The sequence below is a fragment of the Hyposmocoma kahamanoa genome, unplaced genomic scaffold, assembly GCF_003589595.1.
Source record: "Hyposmocoma kahamanoa isolate Upper Pololo Valley unplaced genomic scaffold, ASM358959v1 84, whole genome shotgun sequence".
In the NCBI taxonomy this organism is placed as follows: Eukaryota; Metazoa; Arthropoda; class Insecta; order Lepidoptera; family Cosmopterigidae; genus Hyposmocoma; species Hyposmocoma kahamanoa.
The window spans coordinates 4131600-4144772 of NW_020654229.1; the positions used below are offsets into that span (position 1 = coordinate 4131600).

General features: G+C 37.8%; 1 protein-coding gene across 2 annotated transcripts in view; it reads left to right on the forward strand.

Annotated features, from left to right (window-relative positions):
* The first annotated feature begins 256 nt into the window (after positions 1-256).
* The window catches only part of LOC113234565 (spermine oxidase-like), a 41247-nt gene continuing 28330 nt past the window's right edge, over positions 257-13173 (forward strand). For both annotated transcript variants that reach the window (XR_003310801.1, XM_026469911.1), the window contains exons 1-4: positions 257-382; positions 6066-6248; positions 8228-8437; positions 11596-11812. Coding sequence is in view for 1 of the 2 variants with exons in the window: in XM_026469911.1 (XP_026325696.1) it covers positions 333-382; positions 6066-6248; positions 8228-8437; positions 11596-11812 (660 nt within the window). In the remaining variant the exon portion in view is untranslated. The remainder of the gene's footprint in view (positions 383-6065; positions 6249-8227; positions 8438-11595; positions 11813-13173) is intronic.

The window sequence follows — 13173 nt, forward strand, 5'->3', positions numbered from 1 at the left end:
CCATTACGCTGAAACTTTTCTAAGTTGTAAGTATATTTGCTGTATTAGTAGTACGGGCAGGGTCACAATTTGATATTTTTTTTAATACATCGTCAGGTACTCCTGCCATTGCACGAACCACACGCTTTTGGAGTACGAATACTCTGTGCCAGATCGGCAGTGTTTGACCACAGCTCCGTTCCATATTTCAGAACGGAGTGCACTGTGGCGAAGTATAATTGACCTATAGCATAATCTGTGTATACACTGATTACAAGACCCACGATTATTTTAATATAATCTTTCAGTTTAAATAACCCCTCGGCGAGTTAGTATCGGTAGTTACGTCCAGAATGGGTTTGGAAGTAGTTATATTGTTTGTAGCTCTTAGCTATGTTTTGGGGTAAGCAAATTACATTCATTAATTTTTCTTTTTTGTTAGAGTTGTCATATAAATAAAGTAAATACATCACAAAATTATATAACTGATAATAGCTTAAACAAATCCCAGGAAGAAGCAAACTATTAATTTAATAGGACCTTGTGAATTAAGGCGGTAAATAAGGAACCAATTAGACTCTATTAGAAGCGCGAAGTCGAAGACAGAGGGCTTTCAGAGTCGAGGTTCATAATTCCCATACCGGTCGAGGAACACACAATATTTTTGGTCACACTTGAACGTAAATAGTAAGATTGCATGCAGGCTAACTTGACTATAATGCCCCAAATAAAACCATATAACCATAAAATATTTACGTGCAAGTGTAATGAAAATAATTTTATTAACCATTGACCTACCAACTAACCAATCGTTTTGCAGTGAACATTGTTTTAACGTGCTTATATTTCGTAACTATCAGTACCACTCAGATCTTTGCAATTGAAAGCTCTGAGTGGCACTGCAACTGTTATGGACAGGCGTGTAGCTTGCCATAAGGCGCACGACTTGTCCATCCTGTCACTTGATATTATAAAAAAACAAACTAACCTAACTTTTTCCTGATTTAAAAACTTATTTAAGTTTGTTAATACTCCTTCTGGAGTGGTACAAAGCTGTAGTTTGGGGCCCATATTCTATAACGCTTCCCTCTTTAAGAGGGAGCATGCCACAAAAGTTTTGACGTTGGCTCCGCCCAAATTTGTGAAACAAATATATGCCTGAAGTTCGCGTGACATGCGACAGGAGATGTTGAATTTTGCGCATTAAAAGTACCAAATTCGTTTTAGCGGAATAACTCTAAAACTAAAGGGATTAAAAAAAATCCGTATTGACAGTTCTCGATCATGCATAAATATAATTAATTATCTAATAGGACAAACCTAATAACCTGTAGCATTTCGAGGATAAATCGAAAAAATGTGAAAATTAGAGGTCATTTCGTGATTTTTATTTATCGAGGAAACTTTATTGTTTTATGTTTCTGATTAATGTCTATGCTTGAATATATCGTGTAGTTACTCATAAATATTTTATTTTTAACTTTAAAGTGGATATACCCCTCTAAAATCAAATCGAAGATTAGGAATTTTTCCTCTGCTCCCTCTTAAAGAACACTGTTGTTTCCTACATTTCCAATGCCTGCGGTAGTCTTTTTCCAAATATGTCAAGAAGACTGTGTGAGGCATTGACTTACAATTATATGGACGTCGGGTCCGCACTAAAAAGTGTCCGAACTTATAGGGCGTTAAAATCGTATACAGAGCGTCATTCACGCTTTAGTCTTCGTTTATTTGTTCGACTGACAGCGAAGCAAGCAAAATTAGACAGTACTGCGATGACATTACAATTTAAATTCAACGTTTTAGCTTTTTCATATTCCTTTACATGTCACTACGTTTAAATAGGTTGACTTGGGACATTTTTTTCGTGGTTTTTGTATTAGACCCGTCGTCCATTTATTTGTAAGTCAATGGTGTGAGGCTTGAAGATGAACGTAATGCGGTAAGGTCTTCGTCGCGTACATATCTCAACCGGATTGAGGTTGTACATCTGTAGGTGAGAGCTAAAGGAACTTAAGTCAAAAAATCACGTGTGGTAAACATTGACTTATAATTATATGGACGTCGGGTCCGCGCTAAAAAGTGTCCGCACTTGTAAGGCGCTAAAATCGTATACAGAGCGCCAAACTCCGCTTTAGTCTTCATTTGTTCGACTGACAGCGCGATACTGCGATGACATTACAATTTAAATTTCGAATAGGTTGACTTGGGACATTTTTTTCGTGGTTTTTGTATTAGACCCGTCGTCCATTTATTTGTAAGTCAATGGTGGTAAAAGATATTAATTGCGCTTTAAAACGCTCTCTAGTAAAAAATACAACCTCAAATGGCTTCGGTTGGTTCCGCATAACAGTGAAGGTGTTGAATCAATCAATCTTTGGAAAAAATATACAAGTAAAAAGTAATATATACCTAAAAAGTTTCACAACAGAATATATAATATAATAGAAAAAAAGTACAAACTTACCTCGAAATGTTACAAGAAAATAGCTGTATTCAATTGGAATTTTTTTTTATATAAACTGAACTCAAAAGAAAACATATAGTAAACGATAAATATTTTTTTTGTAAAAAAAATCCGAAATAAAACCCTGCCGTTCCACCCGCGCAATAGAAGAATGAAAAAGAAAGAAGTGTTGACATGACACATGTGCCTTTTTTTTTTGTTTTTTTTTTTTGTATGTTACGCGATAACTCCGGTATTTGTGAACCGATTTTCATGATTCTTTTTTTGTTGGAAAGGGGGTATTTCCATAGTGGTCCCATTTCATTTTGAAGAAAATCATCCACCTCAAAGGGTGGCTGTTCACGCATGAAGATTCATTTTTATAAATAGCGCCTAACTTTAATTTAGGAGCAATTACTTTTAGCTATTATTTAGTTGATTTTGCTATTTATCCAATTCAAGGCGTTTTTCCCTTGATGTACTTTGAGTAGTGTCGTAGTGAGAACCTATTTTTGTTATCTCCAGTATCAAGTCCTGTATAGCGGCGAACTAGGGGATATTTCAAAGAAACTTAGCAAATAGACGTAATTCCACGTAGTTTTGAGGTCGGTTTTTTTAGTACTCTGTACTGAGATTATGTTATATGAATTTGAAACAACCAACTACGGGCTTTACGGTGTCAAGTGATTTTTATATAATTGCCGCCTACTGCTTTTTTATAGAGAAGTATCAATAATACTGACAAAACACAATGATTTACATACGTTGAACATTTTACACTACACTACGGCAAGAAAGGTAATACGTTTTTTGCAGCAGTAGATCTCCTTGTGAAAGAGTTCGTCCAGGGGAAGTACTGCCACCTTACCTATTCTGCCGCCAAGCAGTAATGTCAGCATTACTGTGTACCGGTTTTGAAAGGTAAGGGTGCTGGTGAAATTACAGGTACATGAGACTTGTCAACTTATGTCTCAGGGTGACGGGCGCAGTGGCAGTGCCCCTAAGATCTTTGCGATTTAAAGCTCTGAGTGGCACTGCAACTGTTATTGGACAGGCGTGTAGCTTACCGTCAGGCGTACGACTTGTTCGTCCCGTCACTTGATATTATAAAAAAAAGAGACAAGAGCACTTTAATTTAATTCAATTGACAGTAAATATGTCAACAACGTTAGTTATGCCGATGACATGGTGCTGCTGAGCCCCTCGATTAGTGCCCTTAGAAAATTGTTAAAAATATGTGAGAGATATGCGGAGACTCATGGCCTCAAGTATAACGCAAACAAAAGTGTAATGCTAGTGTTCAAGGCAGGTGCTAAACACTATCGTTCTGTGCCGCCAGTCACTCTCGGGGGCACTACACTTGAAACAGTGTCGGAACTTAAATACTTGGGGCACTGGGTCACCGAGTGGCTTAAAGATGATATGGACTTAGAGAGGGAACGTAGGGCGCTGGCTGTTAGAAATAATATGTCGATCCGTAGATTTGCAAGGTAGTTTAGTAGGTTGAAAGTAGAAGTGAAAGTCACCTTATTTAAAACCTACTGCCAATCATTTTATGCCTGCAATCTGTGGACGGCATTTACTCAAAAGGCATACAGCGCCCTACGTGTCCTATATATTAATGCATTCAGGATGCTGTTGGGGCTGCCGCGCTACTGCAGCGCGTCAGCAATGTTCGCAGAAGCCTTTACGGATAGCTTCCAATCCATTTTAAGAAAGCGACAAGCCTCCCTAATGCAGCGGGTGCGCGCCAGCACCAACAGCCTCCTAACTACAGTAGCAAATAGAGTTGCTGGTCCTTTCAATGAACGTCTCAACTCGTTGCATGTAGTGCCCTCTAAGTGGGCTGTAAAACAAAAGTACTCGTAAATATGTACATAAGTAAATGTCATGTAATAAAGTAAACAATGTAAATTACTAACATAGTTTATAAGTCTGTTACTAATTATATATTTTTTTTTTTTTTTTTATTGCGACTCGACAAAATGACTGCACCGCGCCTGATGGAAAGTGCGAATACAGTCCAGAGATGAGAGTAACGGATGGAAAACACAAATATCTTCACTCCGTCACTATCATTTTGCCGGTCTGGCCAAATGCACTGGATGTACACCAACTGATCCCTGAACGCGATTCGCAAAAGCGTTTCACTGTGGAGGGTTTTCCGCCGTGTGTACTGTGGTCGCTATCCAGTCGGCACAGAGCCTACCACAATGCTAAGCAGATGGACACTTGTGACGCCCTCGGTCGCCTCTTACGACCCCCACGGGCATGTATGGGGAGGCGACAATGTATTCTTAAGCCGTCGCCCCACGGCTAAAAATATATGGATTCAGGTCCGAAATAAATGCTTATTATTATTATTATTTAAGCTTGACACTTAAGATTTAAATCCAACTCTATGCCGCTTACGATAAGAACGTCTAAAGTACAAACTGTCAAGATTGACGTGCTCTTGACTGTACCTACTGACATTTTCGTTCGCGGTACTATTTAAGTAGGTACTGCTATGTCCATGAAATGGTTAAGTAGGTAGTTGCTAAGCATCTCGTCGTATAATCTAATCGTAAAATGTGTTCTATGACTTTATAACCTTATTCGGTATTATCACTTCAATGTTTTGTTGTTATTTTAACGTATAGTCGACATCACATCTTGTTCTCCGTCTGAAATCCGATGCAATTACTTGTCAAATAAGTAATACTCGACGAAATTAAAAGATGCGTGATGCGAATGACATTGTGAACCTTAGAGGATGGAAAAAAATAAAAGTCTAAGTTGTGAACCGATTTTGATGCCATTTAAATTTCAAGAAAATATTCCACCTCTAAGGGTGGCAAACTACGGGATGATTGACTTTTCAGGTCGGTTTTTTAGTACTTTGTACACAGATTATTTCCTATTTAAATCGCGTATTGGTTTTTTCAAACAAACCAACATTTCGTGCCCTTTACAGGTCCCATGGTCAGGGCACATTAACATAAATTATTTAGTATTTGCAATAACAAATATAAGTAGTTCAATTTAAAAAATCTCAACCGCTACGAGAAATTGCCTTAAAAACAATAGTTATTTATTACATGTTACGCTAGAGGGTCAAAAATATGAAAAATGTAAGCAATGTAACCATCTCTAATCTAGAGCAACAGAACTAGATCCGTCAACGTGTAGTTTGATATGCTGCTGACCTTACATAGAAAGGCAAAGTTCAAGTATAAGCAGTAGCGAGGTTATTTCTTATTATGACTAAACGACTACATATAACTTTTTAGACACTAACCCGAGATAGGAATTGCAATACACTATTTATATTTATAACCAGAAATAGAGAGGAAATGCCATATAATTTGTTTGAATATTGTTCTGCCAAATCATTACGGTGACAACTGCGCTCCAGCTAAGCTGGCAAATGAAAGTTTAACAAATCAAACAACTTTTTCAAAAAAATATTTTTTCACTTAATAATTAGTAAGTCATAAATTGATATGACATTCATTACTTATGACATTCGCTATTTAAAGCCTACAGCCAATCCTTCTACTGGAGCAGCCTATGAGTGAGATATACGGAACGTACCTATAGCGCCCTGCGCGTCCAATATATCAACGCATTTAGAATGCATACTTATCGTTTCTTCCAGTTCACCCACACCTCAACCCTACGACACAATTGTCATTGGGCTGGGCTCCGCTGGTACCACAGCTGCATCAACTCTGGCCCGTGCTGGAAAAAGGGTTCTAGCTTTGGAAGCTCAAGATCGCATTGGTGGGAGAGTAAATACGGTGCCCTTTGGTGATGGACTCGTGGAAGTTGGAGCAGAATGGTTCGTATTTATTTCCTATAAAAGTTAACAACCGTTTATTTATGAATTTATCACGGGAGATATCTGTAGTTTCTATTTTTTTCCGCATTACCGCCTCGAAGCCGTCTACTTGCGCCTCTGCGAACATGCCTGCCGCACCGTTGCCTGGTGTACTATACCGTCTGAGTAGTCCCAACAGCATCTTGAAAGCGTTATTATATTGAACGCACTATTACAATAACAAACTCGGCTATTATTGTTATGATGGCTATTTAGGTTTATAATCTGTCAGGTCTACCAATAATTTGGTGTGTTATAATAAATAAATAAATAAAAATCATTTATTTCGGGCGACAAGGACTCATATCAAGTTAATTACAGTGAAATTATATTAATAAATAAATAAAATAAAAACCAAAAATTCTAATTAAAGTTACATGTAGTACTACTGTCTAATTAATATTATTAATGCCTAAATCAATAATAAACACTAATTTCGTCTCATGGGGTCTACTCTCGATCTCCGTCCGACATCCGTCCGAAACAATTACTGCCAAATAAGCAATATTTGACCAAATGAAAAGACGCGTGATGCGAATGAAGCTTCATACTTGATACTTGTCTTTTAATTTTGTCGAATAGTACTAATTTGACAGTAATTGTTTCGGACGGATGTCCGACGAAGATCGAAAGTAGACCCCCAGAGCCGAGAACCACAGAAATAAAGAACTTTAGTTTTTCCTTCACTGTGATTCTATTTATCTCGTTTAATAAATAAATAATAAATAACGCACACACTCAACATAGCCCCGCACTAGGGAAACCCTGTGTCGCGGGTGCCATGGACACACACATAGACAACTACAAATTACATCCAAACTCACGAGAGATATAATTGTAGGCCATACAACTATTTCTCTCGGCCCGGGAATCGAACCTGGGACCTCTGCGTGGCAGTCCGGCATGGTAACCGTTCGGCCACGGAGGCAGTTATATATTAATACTCGATACTACCCCAGCTCAAATTAAAATTGTTCCCATGCTAATACAGTTCATTTTGCTTCGGTAGGGCGGCAGGGCCACTGGCTTTATTGCAGAATTTTTTTTTTTGTAAAATTTCAACACACCTTATAGGTAGTATTAATAATTATAATTGCACTGATTACTACTACCTATAAGGTGTGTTGACATTTTTTTATCCTCCATTTTGCTATATATTTTTTCCAAAGTGAGTTTCACTGGCGGAATTAAGCAAAGCCATTTGAGGAATCGTACCTAAATGCGGTACAGAGCCTCACAAAACCAATTATATAGCTTATTAAAGAGAGGTCTCACATGAAGCACCTTTGATTTGATAAGGATACTGAAAAATTTGCTTATCACCTAAACAAATGTATAGAGGTTATGAGACGCAGTATTACATAGAAAAAAAGTTCTGAATTTTCGCGTTTTCTGCATGTCTATATAATATGTTTGATTTGTATATCGAGAAACGCATACGCCTAATTTATATCTATAATTGGCATTGGCAAATTTGAATTCGAGAACTTAATCGACCATATTGCAGTGAAATAAGGTTTACTTTCCTTGCCTAAAACAAGAAACAACTAGCTTTATGTCGTTCTCGCGCAAGTCTACCCTGTTGCGCTAGCGCTACTGAAGGCGCAGCCAGCCGTGACTAGACGTTTTTAAGCGGCTAGACACGGGCGGCTGGTCGCGGGCGACTCTTGATTATTCAAATAAGTCATTATACCATATCCACAGACGCGGCCGCCACTCTGAAGTAAAATAGAGTCGCGTTCAGTCAGACGCCTGCGGCTAGTCGCTTCGTGGAAAATGGCGCATGCATGAATTTTCCACTAAGCGGCTAATTGAGAACTGCTGTGGTTATTTATTAAAATAAAACATTATACCATACGCGACTCTGAAGTAGCGGCTATATAGTCACTTAGTGGTCAATGGCACTTAGTATACAGCGTGTTAACCCTTGTTCCTTCCAGGATCCATGGCACACAACATAGCAGAGTTTACGATCTGGCAATAGCTAACAACGTAACATTAATGTCACAAGATTCCGAATTCGAGGCATACCGCTCCGATGGTACCACCTCAGACGCGCAGTTGGTGAAAGAGCTCATGATGTACTGCTTAGAAGTGGCTGACACCCCGTCTGAGGAGCAGGAGGCATTGGGGCATTATATTACTAGAAAGTAAGTAAATAGTTACATTATTTTGTTAAAAATTACTCTCACAAGTGAAACGGTACCACAAACACCCAGATCCGAGACAAAATAGAAAAGTTTGTTTGTCTACATTGACCCGGCCTTGCGGCGGGATTGATCCCGGTATCCCTGAGATAGCTAATCTCTGAACTCTGATCTCTCTATACAAGCTCTACAATTAATATATAAATTATCTATTTTAATTCATATACCGCGTTACTTTTTAAGATATTTTATTCTTTAAACCAGTTTAATATTTTTGTTATTTATTATTATTATTATATTAATTTTTAACACCCTTGCTCGTAAAGCTTATGTAATTCCACCGGTTTTAAATATGTAAATCATAAAAAACGCGTGTGTTACCAAAGCAAATAGTTAAGTTATAGTCCATACAAATTCCATAACAGTATTATTTGCCATTTCAAATATGGAACTGATCGCCTCCGCACGACTCCAGCTAGTGAGCAGCGCGCTGTAGCTATTCAAATTTCGAACAAATCGCCGCGCGGCTCTAGTCAGTAGGCAGCGCTAGCGCGCTGTTAAAATGGCGGGAAAGCAACAGTGTGCATTCACAGATAATTGTAATTTCACTAACTGTTTCAATAATTAAAAATGAACAAAATATAAAATGTTTTTTTTTCTGTTTCCTCGCAAATGCGTAATGCGTATTGGTTATAACATGCTCGGCTCAATTAAAACTCCACCTCGCATGTTATAACCATCTTTACGCACTAATATCGTAATGTACTATTATTGCACAGGAAAAAGCACAGATTACATTCAATAAAAGGAAAACACAAAAGCTACTGCTCATTTCTATATGAAAATTCTTCCTGTAGATCAAAATACAGGACGTAATAATTGTAATAACGGGCTTAACAACAAAACAAAATTATACAATATTAATAACATTAAACTGTTATAAACTAGATAAATATTTAGATAAATACATATTTCATAATATATGTATAATACTTATAAAATGGATGGAACAGTAGATAAATAACGCTCCTTAACTGTCGATTTAAAAGTAGCTAACGATGTACTTTCGTGAACAGAAATAGGAAGTGCGTTCCAAAGTCTAATCGCGTGAACAGTGAAGAAGTGAGAATAAAAACCTGATTTGAAGGAAGGAAAGTTAACTGGGAGCTAACGAGAGAGCGATAGGGTTTGTCCTGAGGCCTGAGAAAGCTGAAAAGCTCTTTCAGATACTCGGGAGATGAAGGGTTATGAAGAATATTGTATAGAACAGAGACAATATGCAAATTCCGGCGGAGACGAATGGTAAGCCATTGAGGTGACTACGATAGTGTGAGGTTCGGTCAAATTTACGAAGGCCAAAGATAAACCTGATACATAAATTTTGCTATAATAAATTTAATTTAGTTTATTTTTGTTTATTTAGTTTACTTTTGTTTATTACGCCCTTATGGTGGTTCACCACGACCCGTGATGTCAAATGCGCCGATTTGTACGTGCGAGCTCGCGAAACTGGCGTATTGATTGCACAAAAAAGATGTGTTTGAGCAATTTGCGGATTGATAGATAGATAGATAAACACTTTATTCACTGATATAACACAAATACAGATTAAGCATAAAAGAAAAAACAAAACATGATTGTCATAGCAGTGAAACGGCGCTGACTCAGCATATGCCAAAGTTTCCTAAGGCGCTGGTTTTCAGTCAGGGATTAAGTTATTTGAAAGCAAAAATATAACGACTATGAGTAAAGGTATACATTGACAATAATAATATACGTAGTAAAGTGTAAATAGTGCATCTAAAATAACCTGCTTGACATGTAAGTGCATGAGCAAATGTGAATATAATTACAGCTGTAGGAGTAAGTTATGACTGTAAAGAGGATTTAATATTGTGTAATGTAATTAGTATTATAATACAATTATACACATAATAAGAATAGATCATTGTGCAAAGTTGTGCATGAAAAGGTATATACTACCACACTTTTATGTACTAAGATTGTTAACTGTTCCTTCAATATTTGAAACAGTTCTTTTCGTGCGGAAAAATCCTTCACTCTTCAACAAAGTACACGAAGACGCAATAAAATGAAATTAGCTTCAAAAATTTTAAAATAATCTTTATTTCATAGGTAAGCATTATTACACTTGAAATCGTCACAATGGTTAAACTTTACCGCTCATTCGTAAGGCAGATTCCCCTGAGAAGAATGAGCAAGAAACTCTAGGGGTTGCTCTTTGTAAATAACATTTACAATATTTTTTTATTTGAAACATCAGAGATCGAGACTACCTCCATGAGCTAAACGGGTTACTACCACGGATTTTTGTCATCCAAGTGCGCAGAAGTTGTATAATAACCTTTAGTATAAAGTTTTTGTTTCACTATAGTTTTAAACCTCGTGAAAGGCAAATTTTGTATATCAACCGGAATCTTGTTATAAAAGCGTATACATTGCCCCTTAAATGATTTTTTGACTTTGTGAAGACGACTATCAAGAAAAAATTTTTTTATAATATGAAATGACGGGACGAACAAGTGGTGCGTCTTATGGTAAGCTATACGCCTGTCCATAACAGTTGCAGTGCCACTCAGAGCTTTAAATCGTAAAGATCTGAGGGGCTCTGCCACTGCGCCCGTCACCCTGAGACATAAGTTCACAAGTCCCATGTACCCGTAATTTCACCAGCACCCTCAACATAGAATAACTACTACAAAATAATGACATGTATGATATCATTAGGAATTGAAATTAAAATTAAAATTTGACAGTTTTGAATTAAAATTATTAATACACTGTAAAATTTTTTATAATAATAATAATAACGCACACACTCAACATAGGACATACACATAGACAACCACAAATGACACCCAAACTCACGAGATAAATAAATGTAGGCCATGCATTTCTCCCGGCCCGGGAATCGAACCTGGGACCTCTGCGTGGCAGTCCGGCAAAGTAACCATTCGGCCACGGCAGTTAATTTAATAAAAAAATAATGTCATTAAGTAATTTATTGTATGCAATAAAATTAGCAATACGTACTGACACAACAATGTTATGTAAGAACTTCTAGATGCATGTACACAATCGTGTCCAACAGTTGGACGTATAGAAGGATTAACGGTGATTTTCTGTAATTTTATTTCCAGACTAAATGTGTACTTACAAGAGAAACACCCAAAAATTCTAGAAAACCAAGATTTTATGGACAGTTTTCTCAAGTTCATGAATTTTATAATAAATAGCTACGAAGCTACTAACGACTGGAATGATGTCAGCGCGTATACGAAATACGAGAGCCTGGAGGGAAACCAACACATGAGCTGGCATAGATACGGTTACAAAACTTTCTTTGATATTTTGTTGGTAAGTAATGAATTACCTATCCTTAGTGTCTAACTGAACTATATCAGAGGTAGAGTCAGCTTCAGGAGGAGGATTTTTAGGTGACGAAAGGTAGAATACCTTAAAGTTATGGCATAACAGTTGAAATGATAATGGTCGTAGCTACAAAAGAAAACTGCGGTTTGCTTAGGGATACAAACCAGCTGCCTCCGAAATGCCTTGGCCACTGCGCCCGCAATGAGATTTATGTTGACTTAAGTCCCATGAGCCTACATTTTCACCAAATGCGGTAACATGAGCATTATTAGAATAGAATAGAATAGAATCCATAATAATGTTAGTAATACAGTAAATTTTTCTTACGTGCTATGGTTAATACAATACAAATTTACTACGTCTAGACCACTACAGCGTTGCCAACAGGCAGTCCAGTTTGTTGGCAACGACGGCTAGGATGCCATTAGCCCTGCCGCGCACACGTATCATGAGTGAGGCAGCCTACTTGCGCATAATGGCATGAAAGCCATCTGTGTGCGCCTTCTTGAACATGCCACTTGCACTACAGTGTTGCGGCAGCCCCATTAGCATCCTAAAAGCGTTGTTATATTGCACCTTTAATGTATTCAGGGTTCTCTGCGTATGCTTCACCTACAGGCTGCTTGTGTAAAAGTTTTGGCAATATGCTTTAAATATGAGATCTTTACATCTTTGGTGCAACGAGCAAACCTGCGGGCGAGCATATTACATCTAACAGACAGGGCCCTTCTCTCCCTCTCCGTGTCGGTACTATCATGGAAGTTATCAGTTACCCAGTGACCCAGGTACTTAAATTGAGAGAGACGACTTATCCAACTACCATAGAGAAACACCGGCGGCACAGTTCCAAAAGAACCTGCCTTCGACTTGACAAAAAAATTAGGAGCTCGGTCTTATTCGTGTTATACCTGAGTCCATGGGCTTCCGCATATGTCTCACATATCCTGAGCAGCTTACCAAGTGCACTGATCGCAGGAGTCAACAGCACCATATCATCTGCGTAACTGATATTGTTAATGAAAGTGCCGTCAATAGAGCAACCCACTTTGGCGCTGTTGAGTTCCACGATCAATGCATTAATATACAGGTTGAAAAGCTTCGACAATTTATTGCTTGGCAGCAGAAACAGGCAAGAAGGTATTTCCGTGGACAAGCAGTAGTAGTAAACTGCTACTATTTTTAGTAGCAGTAGAGCGCCTTATGAAAGAGCTCGTCCAGGATAGTACTGCCACCTTACCTATTCAGTAAGTAGGTCAGTTGTTGGCGCTGTACTATTTCAGCTTTCTAATTTGTGATTTCATCGCAAACGGGAGTTGATATTATTTTGTAAGTGATACAAGGCCCAT